The sequence below is a fragment of the Grammomys surdaster genome, unplaced genomic scaffold, assembly GCF_004785775.1.
Source record: "Grammomys surdaster isolate TR1022 unplaced genomic scaffold, NIH_TR_1.0 136, whole genome shotgun sequence".
Taxonomy (NCBI): Eukaryota; Metazoa; Chordata; class Mammalia; order Rodentia; family Muridae; genus Grammomys; species Grammomys surdaster.
In genome coordinates this window covers 9,792,839-9,804,272 of record NW_021604594.1, presented here as the reverse complement: position 1 = coordinate 9,804,272, position 11,434 = coordinate 9,792,839, and the positions used below count along the sequence as shown (strand labels likewise).

Sequence of the window (11,434 nt, the reverse complement as noted above, 5' to 3'; positions counted from 1 at the left end):
TGAATAAGAATTGAATATTAAGAGGTAGCCCCTGACACAGAATATCCTGTCATTCATCGTGTTAAGTATTTAGTTCTAAACTGGTACCAATTTACAATCCCCTTCATGCCCACCTTTGTAAGTAATGTTTAATACTAGCATTGTCAAAAGCAGCCTGTCTGGCAGCAGGGTCATGGCCAAGGGTATATTTGAATGGACTGAGAGAAAAAAAAATTCTTGATTTTTTTCTTCTCCCTTTAATTTTGTTAGAGGAAATCAAGTCTGATACTCCAACCAGCAATTGGCTCACTGCAAAGAGTGGCAGAAAGAAGAGGTGCCCTTACACTAAGCACCAAACGCTGGAATTAGAAAAAGAGTTCTTGTTCAATATGTACCTCACCCGCGAGCGCCGCCTAGAGATCAGTAAGAGCGTTAACCTCACCGACAGGCAGGTCAAGATTTGGTTTCAAAACCGCCGAATGAAACTCAAGAAGATGAGCCGAGAGAATCGAATCCGAGAACTGACCGCCAACCTCACCTTTTCTTAGGTCTGAGGCCCATGTGAGGCCAGGATCCCAGAGGGGGCACCGAGTTCCAGGCCTGAGTGCTGGAGGACTGGGAAGGCGGAAACAAAACCTTCATTGCTCTTTGGTTTTTTGTTTTGTTTTGTTCTGTTCTGTTTTCCTGCTAGAATGTGACTTTGGGGTCATTCTGTTCGTGCTGCAAGTGATCTGTAATCCCTATGAGTATACATATATATTAAAAAAAACTTAGCACGTGTAATTTATTTTTTCATCGTAATGCAGGGTAACTATTACTGCGCATTTTCATTTGGGTCTTAACTTATTGGAACTGTAGAACATTCATCTAACCATATCCACTCATCTACCCATCTATCCAGCCAGCAATGTGACTTCTCCATGTTTTTCCTAACATAAAAGTTCTCTGTGTGTGGTTAGCACATGAACTCATGGCATTTTGAAAACATCCAGTATTTAAAAAACAACAACAAAAAAAGAACAAAAAAACCCTATATCTATATATATTTCAAAAGATTAAGAAAACCCACAAGCTTTGGGGGGAGGGGGACTTTAAAAAGCACATTACAATGTATCTTTTCACAATGAACTTAGCAATTGTCCTTGGTGAAATGGAGTATTGATGACTTATGCCTTGTAGCCTTTCCTTGTGGTGCATCTGTGGTTTGGTAGAAGTACAAGAGCAACCTGTGCTTTTCTGTGCATGTTCTGGTCGCATGTGTAATGCAATAAACTCTGGAAATGAGTTTGTTCCCTCTGCTTTCTGAAATGGAAATACGTTTTGGTGGAGAGAAAAGTCTTTGGGGAGGGTCTCTTCTGACTAAACTGCTCTTCCAGGGCGGCTGAGTAGGGGAGTGGGGGCTTGTAGGAGGAAGGGGATGGGAGGAGAAAAGATGGAGAAGATCTAGAGTACTCCAATATGACAATGATGGGCTGAGAAGAGCTTATCATTCAGCCTGGAAGTTCAGTCTTCATAACTGGGAAGACTGTTCTCCCCTCTCCTAATCTTATTAATATAGTTGCATTCGCAATGGGACGAGCTCCCCTCTACCCTGAGCCTGGTAAGTATGCCTATGCCCTATGCCGGCTTTTGCCTCCAGTTCTCCATTTGTGTGCTTTCTTCTCTTTGGTTTTGGTTATGTTATTTTTAATGCTTTCAGTGAGCTCTTGCTGACTTCTGGCTGGGGAATCCATCTTCAGGGGCTAGGTTGTAACTAGTATTGCCCACCTGGAACCTGCCTGGCCTCCGTTGCAAGAACAAGCAACAGCTTAGCATGGCACTGGATCCAGTTGTGCCCCCTCACCCCCTTACTCTTTCCCACCGCCCCAAGCTCAAGACAACCAGACCCAGCGAAGCCAAGGTTGGGTGAGTTTTCACATTTTACTTTACCTTGGTTCCTTTCTGAAAAGGATTAGTATTCAGCCATTGCTTTGAGTGGCCCACATTAACTATTTAAAGGAAAAAATGGAAACAGTCCCCCATCAGATCTCTCACTATTTAACTACAAAATGCTCATTGCAGTCGCTGTGCCTGAGCTGTCAGGTGACTGAAAGCATTTACAAGTGACCATGACTTCCCAACAAGTCTGTCCAATGGACCTTTTATACACATGGATTGGAAAATTCAAACCAGCTTCTGTAGAATTCCCTACCATTGATCCCACATTCATCTAATGATGCCAGGAAAGGGGGAAGGGGCTCTTGTGGGAAGAGGTGACTGAACTCGTTGCCCCAGGTCCAGCCTGTGGTTTTAACCCATCTTCAAAGAATTTCACAAAACAGGATTTTTTTTCTCTTTTAAACACAGGCCCTTTTCCTCCCAAAGAACAGTCCACTTAGTCTCTCTGAGCTTCAGAGGCCCCATCCAGACAGTCTTTAGGATGCTCGGTATTTATTTATTTTTTAACTTCCAGTCCCAAACCCCAAATCCGCAGAGAGAGAGAGAGAGAGAGAGAGAGAGAGAGAGAGAGAGAGAGAGAGAGAGAGAGATCTGACTCAATTCTAGCTTGAGAGGACTGAAATAAATTTGCCCCTGACTTACCTTGGATGGGGAAACGAAGTAGAGTAAATTTAACCTCTGCATTTCTCCCAGCGATGTGGGGAGCGCCATTAGTTGCTGATAGGGGGAAACCTGTGCTACAGGAAAAGGGCAGGCCCCCTGAAACAAAATCAGAAAGCCATTCGCAAAGGCAATCAATCAGGCCCTAAGCAGCCATTTACCCCCTTTCTTTCCGGGGCTAGAGGTGGGCTGGGAGCCCTCCAAGGGTGCTCTGGGCAACTTGTAGAGAGAGGAATATGCCCTCTCAGCCGCCCGCTTGCGTGCGGCTTTTGTCTCGGCTCCCAGTCAGGCTTTGTACCATGGATTTGGGAGTGACAATGGGCATTTCTCTCAGATTCAAGGCTGCCTGGCCTCACCCCTCAAGGCAAGTGGGGAAAACTGGAAAGGGGGTGGCTCAAGGACCTGTTCTTTCGTCTGGATTTTGAAGACATCTTCAGAATCCGTTTACAGGCCTCTCAGTGTGAAAAGTATGCAGCGACCCTACCCTCGGAGATGCGGTTCCTGCAGGCCTCACTGAGTCTGGGCTAATTCAGCTAGTGAGAACCGGCTCCATTGGCCTTTGGGTTTTCTCTCCTGTGGCATGTTTTCTTACAGGGCCATTCCAGAAGGCTGGAAAAAGATGAGGCACCATGGCCATCAATGTCGGCTCCTTTGGACTCCAGTGCTCACCACCCATCCGAGGGCAGAGAGACACCTCTTGGAGGCCGCCCCTTGGAAGCCATGCTGAGCTGGACCAGGCCTGGGAGTCCAGTTGACCCAGCTAACCCCTTGGGCCTCGGGGCGTGTGTCTAGCCTTACATCGAGGGTGTACATGTGGCTACCCAGGGAAGTGTGTGAGTGTGGTAGAGGGAGGGGGCCCTCCGAGCTGCTCCATCCGTCCGTTTTATTAGGGACACATTAATCTATAATCAAATACACCTCATAAAATTTTTATTGAAAGGCATAATATCATTACAGAGGTCTTCCACCTGTTTTAAACAACACGCCAAGCTGTGAGAGAGCGTGTGTGGGTATGTGTGGGGAGGGGTGGGTTTAGGTAAGAAAAGAGGCGAGGGGAGAACGACTCCCCTTGGGCGACAGGGGGCCGCCCTTAAAGGCCCGCCTGCCTGGGGCAGCACCGACCCGGGAGCCTCTAACTGCTCCGGGCTTTGGATAATCGCCTAGGTGTGCCTTAGAAGCCCAGCCCACGGTTTAGAACCCAGGAGTCGGAGAGCCAGAGTCCGAGTGGAGATCACAGGACCCAGAGAGGCAAGAAGAGATGAACAAATAGTCCCCAGCGCCTCCTGCGGCCGAGGCCTGTGGTCGCCGCCGCCACCAGGGCTGGCTGAGCCGGGCCAGGCCGGGCTGGTGCGTGCACCCGGTCCCGGCAGCTCTAATTGCAACGCTCCTGTTGATGATTTTTTTTTTTTTAAATCACAGCAGCCCCCAGTTTAGCGGACTGATTTACTCCGGGTATTGGTAAATATGATCACGTGGGCCGCGCGACCAATGGTGGTGGCTGCAGCCTGCGAACTAGTCGGCGGCTCGGGCGCCGGCGAGGAGCCGCTCGGCGGTGGGCAGTGTAACCTTGGGTGGGAGTGCGCGGCGCCTCAACATGTCGTCCAGTGGCACCCTCAGCAACTACTACGTGGACTCTCTCATAGGCCATGAGGGCGACGAGGTGTTTGCCGCGCGCTTTGGACCACCGGGGCCGGGGACACAGGGCCGGCCCGCAGGTGTGGCCGATGGCCCGGCTGCCGCCGCCGAGTTCGCCTCGTGTAGTTTTGCCCCCAAATCGTCCGTGTTCTCTGCCTCGTGGTCCGCGGTGGCCGCCCAGCCCCCGGCGGCGGCGACGATGAGCGGCCTGTACCACCCGTACGTGTCCCCGCCGCCCCTGGCCGCCGCTGAGCCGAGCCGCTACGTACGCTCCTGGATGGAGCCGCTGCCGGGCTTCCCCGGTGGCGCGGGCGGTGGCGGTGGCAGTAGTGGCGGCGGTGGCGGAGGCCCGGGTCCGGTTCCCAGCCCCGGCGGCCCAGCCAACGGGCGCCACTACGGGATTAAGCCTGAAACCGGAGCGGCCCCGGCCTCCGCTGCAGCCTCCACCTCTTCCTCCACCTCCTCGTCCTCCTCCTCCAAAAGGACTGAGTGCTCCGCGGCCCGCGAGTCCCAGGGGAGCGGCGGCCCAGAATTCCCGTGCAACTCGTTCCTGCGGGACAAGGCGGCAGCGGCGGCGGCGGCGGCGGCGGCGGCAGGGAACGGGCCCGGGGTGGGAATCGGGACCGGGCCTGGGGCGGGAGGCTCGTCCGAGCCCTCTGCTTGCAGCGATCACCCGAGCCCGGGCTGCCCGCTGAAGGAGGAGGAGAAGCAGCCGCCGCAGCCGCCGCAGCAGCAACTTGACCCAAGTAAGTGCAAAAGAAATTGCCCCCTGATTTATTGCTGAAACCTGTAAGGCTCGAATGTGCAAAACTGATAGTTTTACTAACCTATAAAAACGTCTAGACGCCTACCCAAGCCTAGGCGAGCAACATGTATCCATAAAAAAGCTTCCCATAACCACCTACCTTGGGCGCGCGGTTTGTACGGTAAACAGAGCGCGGGCATTAAGGCTTTTTATGATAATTCCCCCAAGTTGTGAAAAGCGTCCATCCTTGGTGAAATTAATTTAACGACCTCTCTTCCCCACCCTGTCGTCTCTCGTCTCTCCTTGCCTCCCCTCCGCCCCTCTCTCCCTTGTCTGCAAACCCCCCTCTTCCTAGACAACCCTGCAGCGAACTGGATCCACGCTCGCTCCACCAGGAAAAAGCGCTGTCCCTACACCAAATACCAGACGCTAGAGCTGGAGAAGGAATTCCTCTTCAACATGTACCTCACCCGGGACCGGCGCTACGAAGTGGCCAGGATTTTGAACCTTACAGAGAGACAAGTCAAAATCTGGTTCCAGAACCGTAGGATGAAAATGAAAAAGATGAGCAAAGAGAAATGTCCCAAAGGAGACTGACCCAGTGCGGGCCTGGCCTGCGGCGCTCAGAAGGCAGCGGGTTTTGGTTTTGTTGTTGTTGTTTGTTTTCTTGGTGGGTGCTTGATTCAGAAACTCTGCAGCGACTCGGACTTTCTTCTTTTTTAGGTAGAAGTGACTGTGTGATTGGTCTCTGTGAGTTATTTGGGGGACACTGTATTTGCTCGCATACGTGTTGGAGAAACCAAGTGGCTTTGGAGTCTTGTCCTCTCCCACTCCCTCCCTTACCCACTCCCTAGATTCCTTAGGAAATGCTATATTTTGTGAGTGCACGCAGGCTTGATGGAGCCCTATCCTGTGTAAATGTCCCTCATGTTTCTGAAAAGTGTTGTAGTTTAGTCTCATCCTATCCAGCCTCCCAAACAGGGCCAACTATCGAATTCCGAGAATCTAAAGGAAGAGATAAACTGTGGATACTCCCACCCCTGTTCTCCCAACCAAAACCCAGCTCAGCTGCTCACCGCAGGAAAACCCCTATCCTTGGGGAACCCGCGGACTGACTTCCAGAGAGGCCTACCGAGAAGCCCTGGGCCCTGGGGCACGAGGTTGGGATAGGGGTGGGCTGAGGCTTAATCCTCAGTGCACCGGGGAAGCTACTTTCTCCCCGGGAGGGCTGGACTCCCTTGGGCGGCCTCCGGAGGTGGCCCTCCATATTCCTGCCTGAGGACCAGTTGTAAATGTTACCGCTTCCAACAAATAAATGCTGATCTGAACAAATGGAGCCCAGCCGCTGGCCCTGAATGTTGTGTGACTGCTCTCTGTGTCTTTGCAAAATAACATAATCCTCAGACTATCCCATCCCTGAAAAGGAAGACACATTGCTATAGGTTGGAGGCCCTAGCACCTGGAGGGTCTCTGAGGCGCCTTGAAGCTTCCCATTGTGCAAGCACACCTGGCCGAAGAGCACAGTTTTTGAAGGTGACTTGGCACTTGCACTGTCCTGCAGCCAGGGCCACCATGAACTCCCCGCCTTAGGCCCCGGGGTGAGCCTCTCTGCAGAGCCACCGGCGCCAGGAACCAGGCATCCTTTTGCTAAGGCTTTGACACACCACACCTCTGGCTTACTTCTATCCTGGAGACCCAGCCGCCAACCCTCATCTCCAAACAAGGGAAATGGCACTCTGGAGTAACTCCCCCAGGCCTGAGAGGCTGGCTGGCTCCAGGAGGTCCTAGCCAGTTGGGCAGTGAGCTTCCACCCCTCCCCACCAAAGCCCCAAAGTGACCTTAGCGGATCAAAATGGTCAAGGCTCTCCTCCCCATACCCTTATCCTGCCGCCCATTCCCTCCAACCAGCTTCTGTGTATGTTTAGCCCCCAGCTTGGCCCTCTGAGGCCGCTTTGAGAGGCTAAAATGAAGGTCATTGTGAGGGTTCAGGCGAATCACTGGCGTTGTAGGCCCTAGAGGAGGCCGCGGCGCCGGGCAGCCTGGGTTAGGCGGAAGGCGGGGGTGATGGTAGAGATCTTGGGGATCCTGATGAAAGAGGGGGACTCCCAAGAAAAAGCAGATGGGGGCTGGGAGGGAAAGCCAAGGCCCAGATCCGGCCGAAGGTGCTGCATCCTCCGCCCCTTAGGCTAGGCGGATACCTACAACTCTTTGAAAACAGGAAGAGCCAAGGTGTCATAAAGCCATCGAGCCGGCGAGACGTCTGGAGGTAATGAGTTTACGACAGCCCAGGCGCTTCGCTTTGAAACCATCTCATTTTGATGTTTGTGGGAGGAAAGGAAAAATGCAGACAAAACTGGGTCTTAAAATCTGGACAATAAAATATAAACAAGACCTGGACCAAGAAGGAAAGGGCTTGGAAGACCCCCAGTGAGGTGTGAGCATCCAGAAAATAAAAATTAGAGGTGACATATTTCGGATTTTTAAAATGGGGCAAACGTTAGAGATAGTCTATGGCCAGTGGCTCTTTACTATTTTGACTGTGGGCATGATCTGTCTGATTCTTTTAATAATAAGACAATAATGACATTCTGCTGTTACTTGAGATGGCTGGGAGTGACCTTGGTCCATTTACTCAAGCAAGCATCTCTTAGAATTATGTTTTGTGGGGAAAGGGGGAGTTACACCCCTCTTCACTGGTCCACCACACCAAATTTCAGGCAAAAAATAGAAGTTTGTTCACTTATTACAGATACAGTCATTTAACCTAAATTGGCAAAAACATTTCTGGAAACGAGAGACAGAAATTTAGCAAGAAACACACCGATTTGGTAATATTTGTTATTATTTTTTTTAAAAAAAACAAATAGACCGTTTATCCAATTCGGTTCAGTCTGTCACTTATACAACTTAAAAAAATTCTCATTTATTGTCTGGAGAAATTTGAATAAACATAAGCCCAACAGGGACTTTCCGGACAGGCACTTGAGATGCAGCAAAAGCTTCTAATTTGACTTTAATCCACCCCAAATTATCCAGTTTAATGGGCCCCAAACATTACAATTAGAAAGCTGGATTAGCAAATACTGATGATTTAATGTTGTAACAGCTTTTAAGAGAAAAACAATAATATTTGACTTCCAGAAAATTTTTAGCTGTCAAAATCCCTGCTTTCTTTGAAAAAAATCTCATTAATTAATATTTTTAAAGTTTTAATTTTTGTTAAACCTTGCCTGTCCTATAACTGTGCCTAAAAAGCACAGCTGGTAGATTACAGAATGGGGGACTTGCGGTGTCTGGCAAAAGACCCGCTGGAAGCTTTTGGCAAACACGCTACTTGCACGTTCTTGCGAGCACAAATGAGAATTTCCTCTGCATTCAGGAGCCCCGGGTTGCTGCACTTGACTTGTTGACAGTCAAGGAGATGAAGCATTATTAGTGTCAGCGGTCCAAGCCCAAGTCAAACTAGAGAATTAAGATTAGAATTGGTTTGAGGCAAGTGAAAGGAAAATCAAACTCGGTTGGCTTGCGACCGCATTTGGCCACTAGAGAGCGCTGTTGCTCCACTTTCTGATCTCGTAAAGCTAGCGTTGCGGTGCAGGAAGGTTTTGATTAAAAATATTTACAATCTTACTTTTAATCTTAAATTAGGATAAATTTAACAAAAATAAACAACATGAACTATTAAATTCTCAAGCCACGGTAGTCAGGCATAAAATTTTGGCTCAGTCAGCGTTTCAGAAAATCTGGATCGTTGTGCAGAAACTATAAAATGTTAAGTTAATGCATTCCATCAAAACAGAAATGTGTAAAAGCAGAGATAGTTACGAAGTTAACCAGCTTTTTTCCTTTTCGGACAACAGACGAATGCTTAAATGACATTGAAAACCCCACATTATTTTGTCATTGTGTTTTAAAACATTGCGTTGTGTTTTAAAAATTAGGCCTGAATATGTCGAAATGACTGCCATGCTCATGGACAATCTCCCAAGTATGTGGAGTTTTAAAAAGTGTTGTCTGTGACTGAGATCCGAGTTCTCAAAATTTTCTCCCATCCCCATTCCCAAATCTGTTCACTCAGTCGATGTCCAAATACACCCACGTTCCCATGAGCATCCAGGCCAAACAGTGAAAGAAAAAGAGCACAATCACCAAGTTTAGCTCCAAGGCTTTATTGAAAAGAAAATCATTTCATTGCACATTTGCAGGGCTGAAGTTCAAATCCTAAATAGTCAGAATCAGTTGTTAAACTTCGCCTTTGAAGGATACTTGGAAGAAAAACAAAACCTAATAAAACACTCTTGCCCTTGACCACCCCTAAGAACAAGTACCCCGTATTCTCTAATGTAAATTTATTAACACATGCCTTTATCATATACAGCTTCATCAATAATTTACCTTCACCACTTTCAGCCATTCCTTGTCGAAATAATTGAGTCGGACATTACTAACGAAAATGCCTTTCTATGATGACCTTATCTATAAAAAGGAGATCCAGTCCACTCGGACTGATCTCGCGATTCTGTCCACACGAGCTGAACAACCCCATAAGGAATGGAAGGTCGTTAAAATTCTGGCCTGCTTCATCTTTGAGTCCATCTGGGTTTTTAGGCATTTGTATTTGGCCGTGGAAAGTCAGCACGGTGTGATTTAGTGTAAGCTGGAAAGTCTTTGGTGAGCTGGGGTGTATCTTCTAGGTCTGTTCTGATCAGAGAACCTGGTGTCCTCCAAACACCAGATTATCCCGGAAGAATAAAGGGTTCAGCACCTAAAGGGGGAGGGAGGGAGAGGAAAAGGGGTAGAGAGATGAGAGGGGGGAGGGAGAATAAGAATATAAATATATTTATTGGACATTCAAATGAGAGGGGGGGTGAAAGTGTGTGGGGAAGCGGTTGTCGGTGTAAAGCCACACAGCTTTGCACAGGTGCTACAATAAGGGCACTGCCTATTCCCGAAAATGCAAATCCTGAACTTCCGCAGACTTCTGCGTCTCTTCCTTAACGCCCACAAGCCAGGCGTTCTCTTTATTTCTGAGCCTTTTCTTTATTTCTGTCGGGAAAAATCAAGTTTATGCTAAGGCCTGCATCCAGTCTCTGGCAGTTATTTCAGATTGGTGTGTGAGCTAAAGTCGTTAAGCACAGGACAGGGAAGGTCTGCCTGCAGCTGCCTGGAACCGGCACGGTCCGAATGCCGACTGGGGAACTCGATTTCTCCTGCCCGGTTCCCCCCGCCCCCACCGCGCTCCACCCGGGGCCACAGTCCGCCCAAGTGTGGGCGCCTGGGTTGGGACCCTAGGAAATGCCACCCACCCCGACCTGAGGCTCTCTGCCCACTGGGAACGTTTCTGTCACTCTTCACTCTCTCAGCGCCTCTAATGTCCCCTTCCCACATTTCTCTCGCCTCTCTCCCTCCCCGTGGCCACCACTGACGTCTATCAAGGGTGAAATGATGGAAACTATATTCATGGGCATGATTTCCATTAAATATCAATTAACCTGGGAGCCTCAGCCAGGCATGCAGTGCGTCAAGGGTAAATGTACATCTCATTTCCACAAGGCCTGCTCGGCTGGAAAAAGCAAGACTTTGATTCGCTTTGATAAGGTCAGGATTGTGGCTTTTTAATCAAAACCACTCAGCTAGGCCCAAACGAATGCGAGGACCAATCCGTCCACCTCGCTCGTCCAGGGTGAGACATGCAAAAAAAAAAAAAAAAAAAAGCCACGGCCAGTCTCTACTGGGCAGTTCCAGGAGCGGCGCGGAGAGCTCGTCTGCTCCACCGCCTCCTGGGAGTGACCTCCCCGCCTGCCCCAAGGCTAAGGTTCGGCCGCGCCCCCTCTCTGCGGACCCGGGGGCCCCCGCGAGCCCTTGGCAGTGCGGCTTTATGGGCCCCCTTTAAGGCTGGCGGAGGCATCCCGGGGCCGGAGTGCGGCGGAATCCCGTCCGGCGCAGGGGCCGCTTCGCCGCCGCCGGGATCCCTCCGCGCGGTTATCTCGCCCCCATCTCGCTCCCTCTCCTCGCAGTGGCGGGGTGCGAAAATGCCTCGCCGGCGCGCACCGGGGCGGCAGCCTCGGCGGCGGCGACGACAGCGCTGGGAGGGGGCGGCGGGGGGAGGGCTGAGGTGAGAGGTGGCACCGGGGCAGAGGGTGTGTTTTCTTTTCGTCTCCCTGCAGAGCGGGGGCTCGGGAACCCAAGCCTAAGCGTCTCCCCCGTGGGCCGCCGCGCGCACTCTTTTCCTCGTCCCGGTGCGCTAGGGCCGCCTGGTGCCTGAGAGGAAACTGGAGGCCGCGGGGCAGGTCGCCGGGGCGTCGGCGGTGCTAGTGCGGCCCAGCAGGCGCGCGCCGGGAGAGGCCCGCAGGGCGGCGGCGCGCGGGGGCGGGCGAGGCCGCACGGCCCGCGAGGGAGGCGGCGCGAGGCCGAGACGGAGGCGCGAGAGCCGGGCATGAGCGGCCGGCGGCCGGACGGTCGAGCCTGAGGGGGGGA

The 11,434-nt window shown here is 51.0% G+C and overlaps 2 protein-coding genes across 2 annotated transcripts in view; both read left to right on the top strand.

The window, feature by feature from the left end:
• Hoxd10 (homeobox D10) overlaps positions 1–1,267 on the top strand; it is a 3,343-nt gene extending 2,076 nt beyond the window's left edge. The window contains exon 2 of the mRNA XM_028763050.1: positions 250–1,267. Coding sequence (XP_028618883.1) covers positions 250–527 — 278 coding nt within the window. The 3' untranslated portion in view covers positions 528–1,267. The remainder of the gene's footprint in view (positions 1–249) is intronic.
• A 2,841-nt stretch (positions 1,268–4,108) lies between these two features.
• Hoxd9 (homeobox D9) lies at positions 4,109–6,298 on the top strand. Its single transcript, XM_028763028.1, has 2 exons — positions 4,109–4,958; positions 5,313–6,298. The coding sequence occupies exons 1-2, from the start codon at positions 4,172–4,174 to the stop codon at positions 5,552–5,554; spliced, it is 1,029 nt and encodes a 342-aa protein (XP_028618861.1). The 5' UTR covers positions 4,109–4,171; the 3' UTR covers positions 5,555–6,298.
• Positions 6,299–11,434: the final 5,136 nt, after the last annotated feature.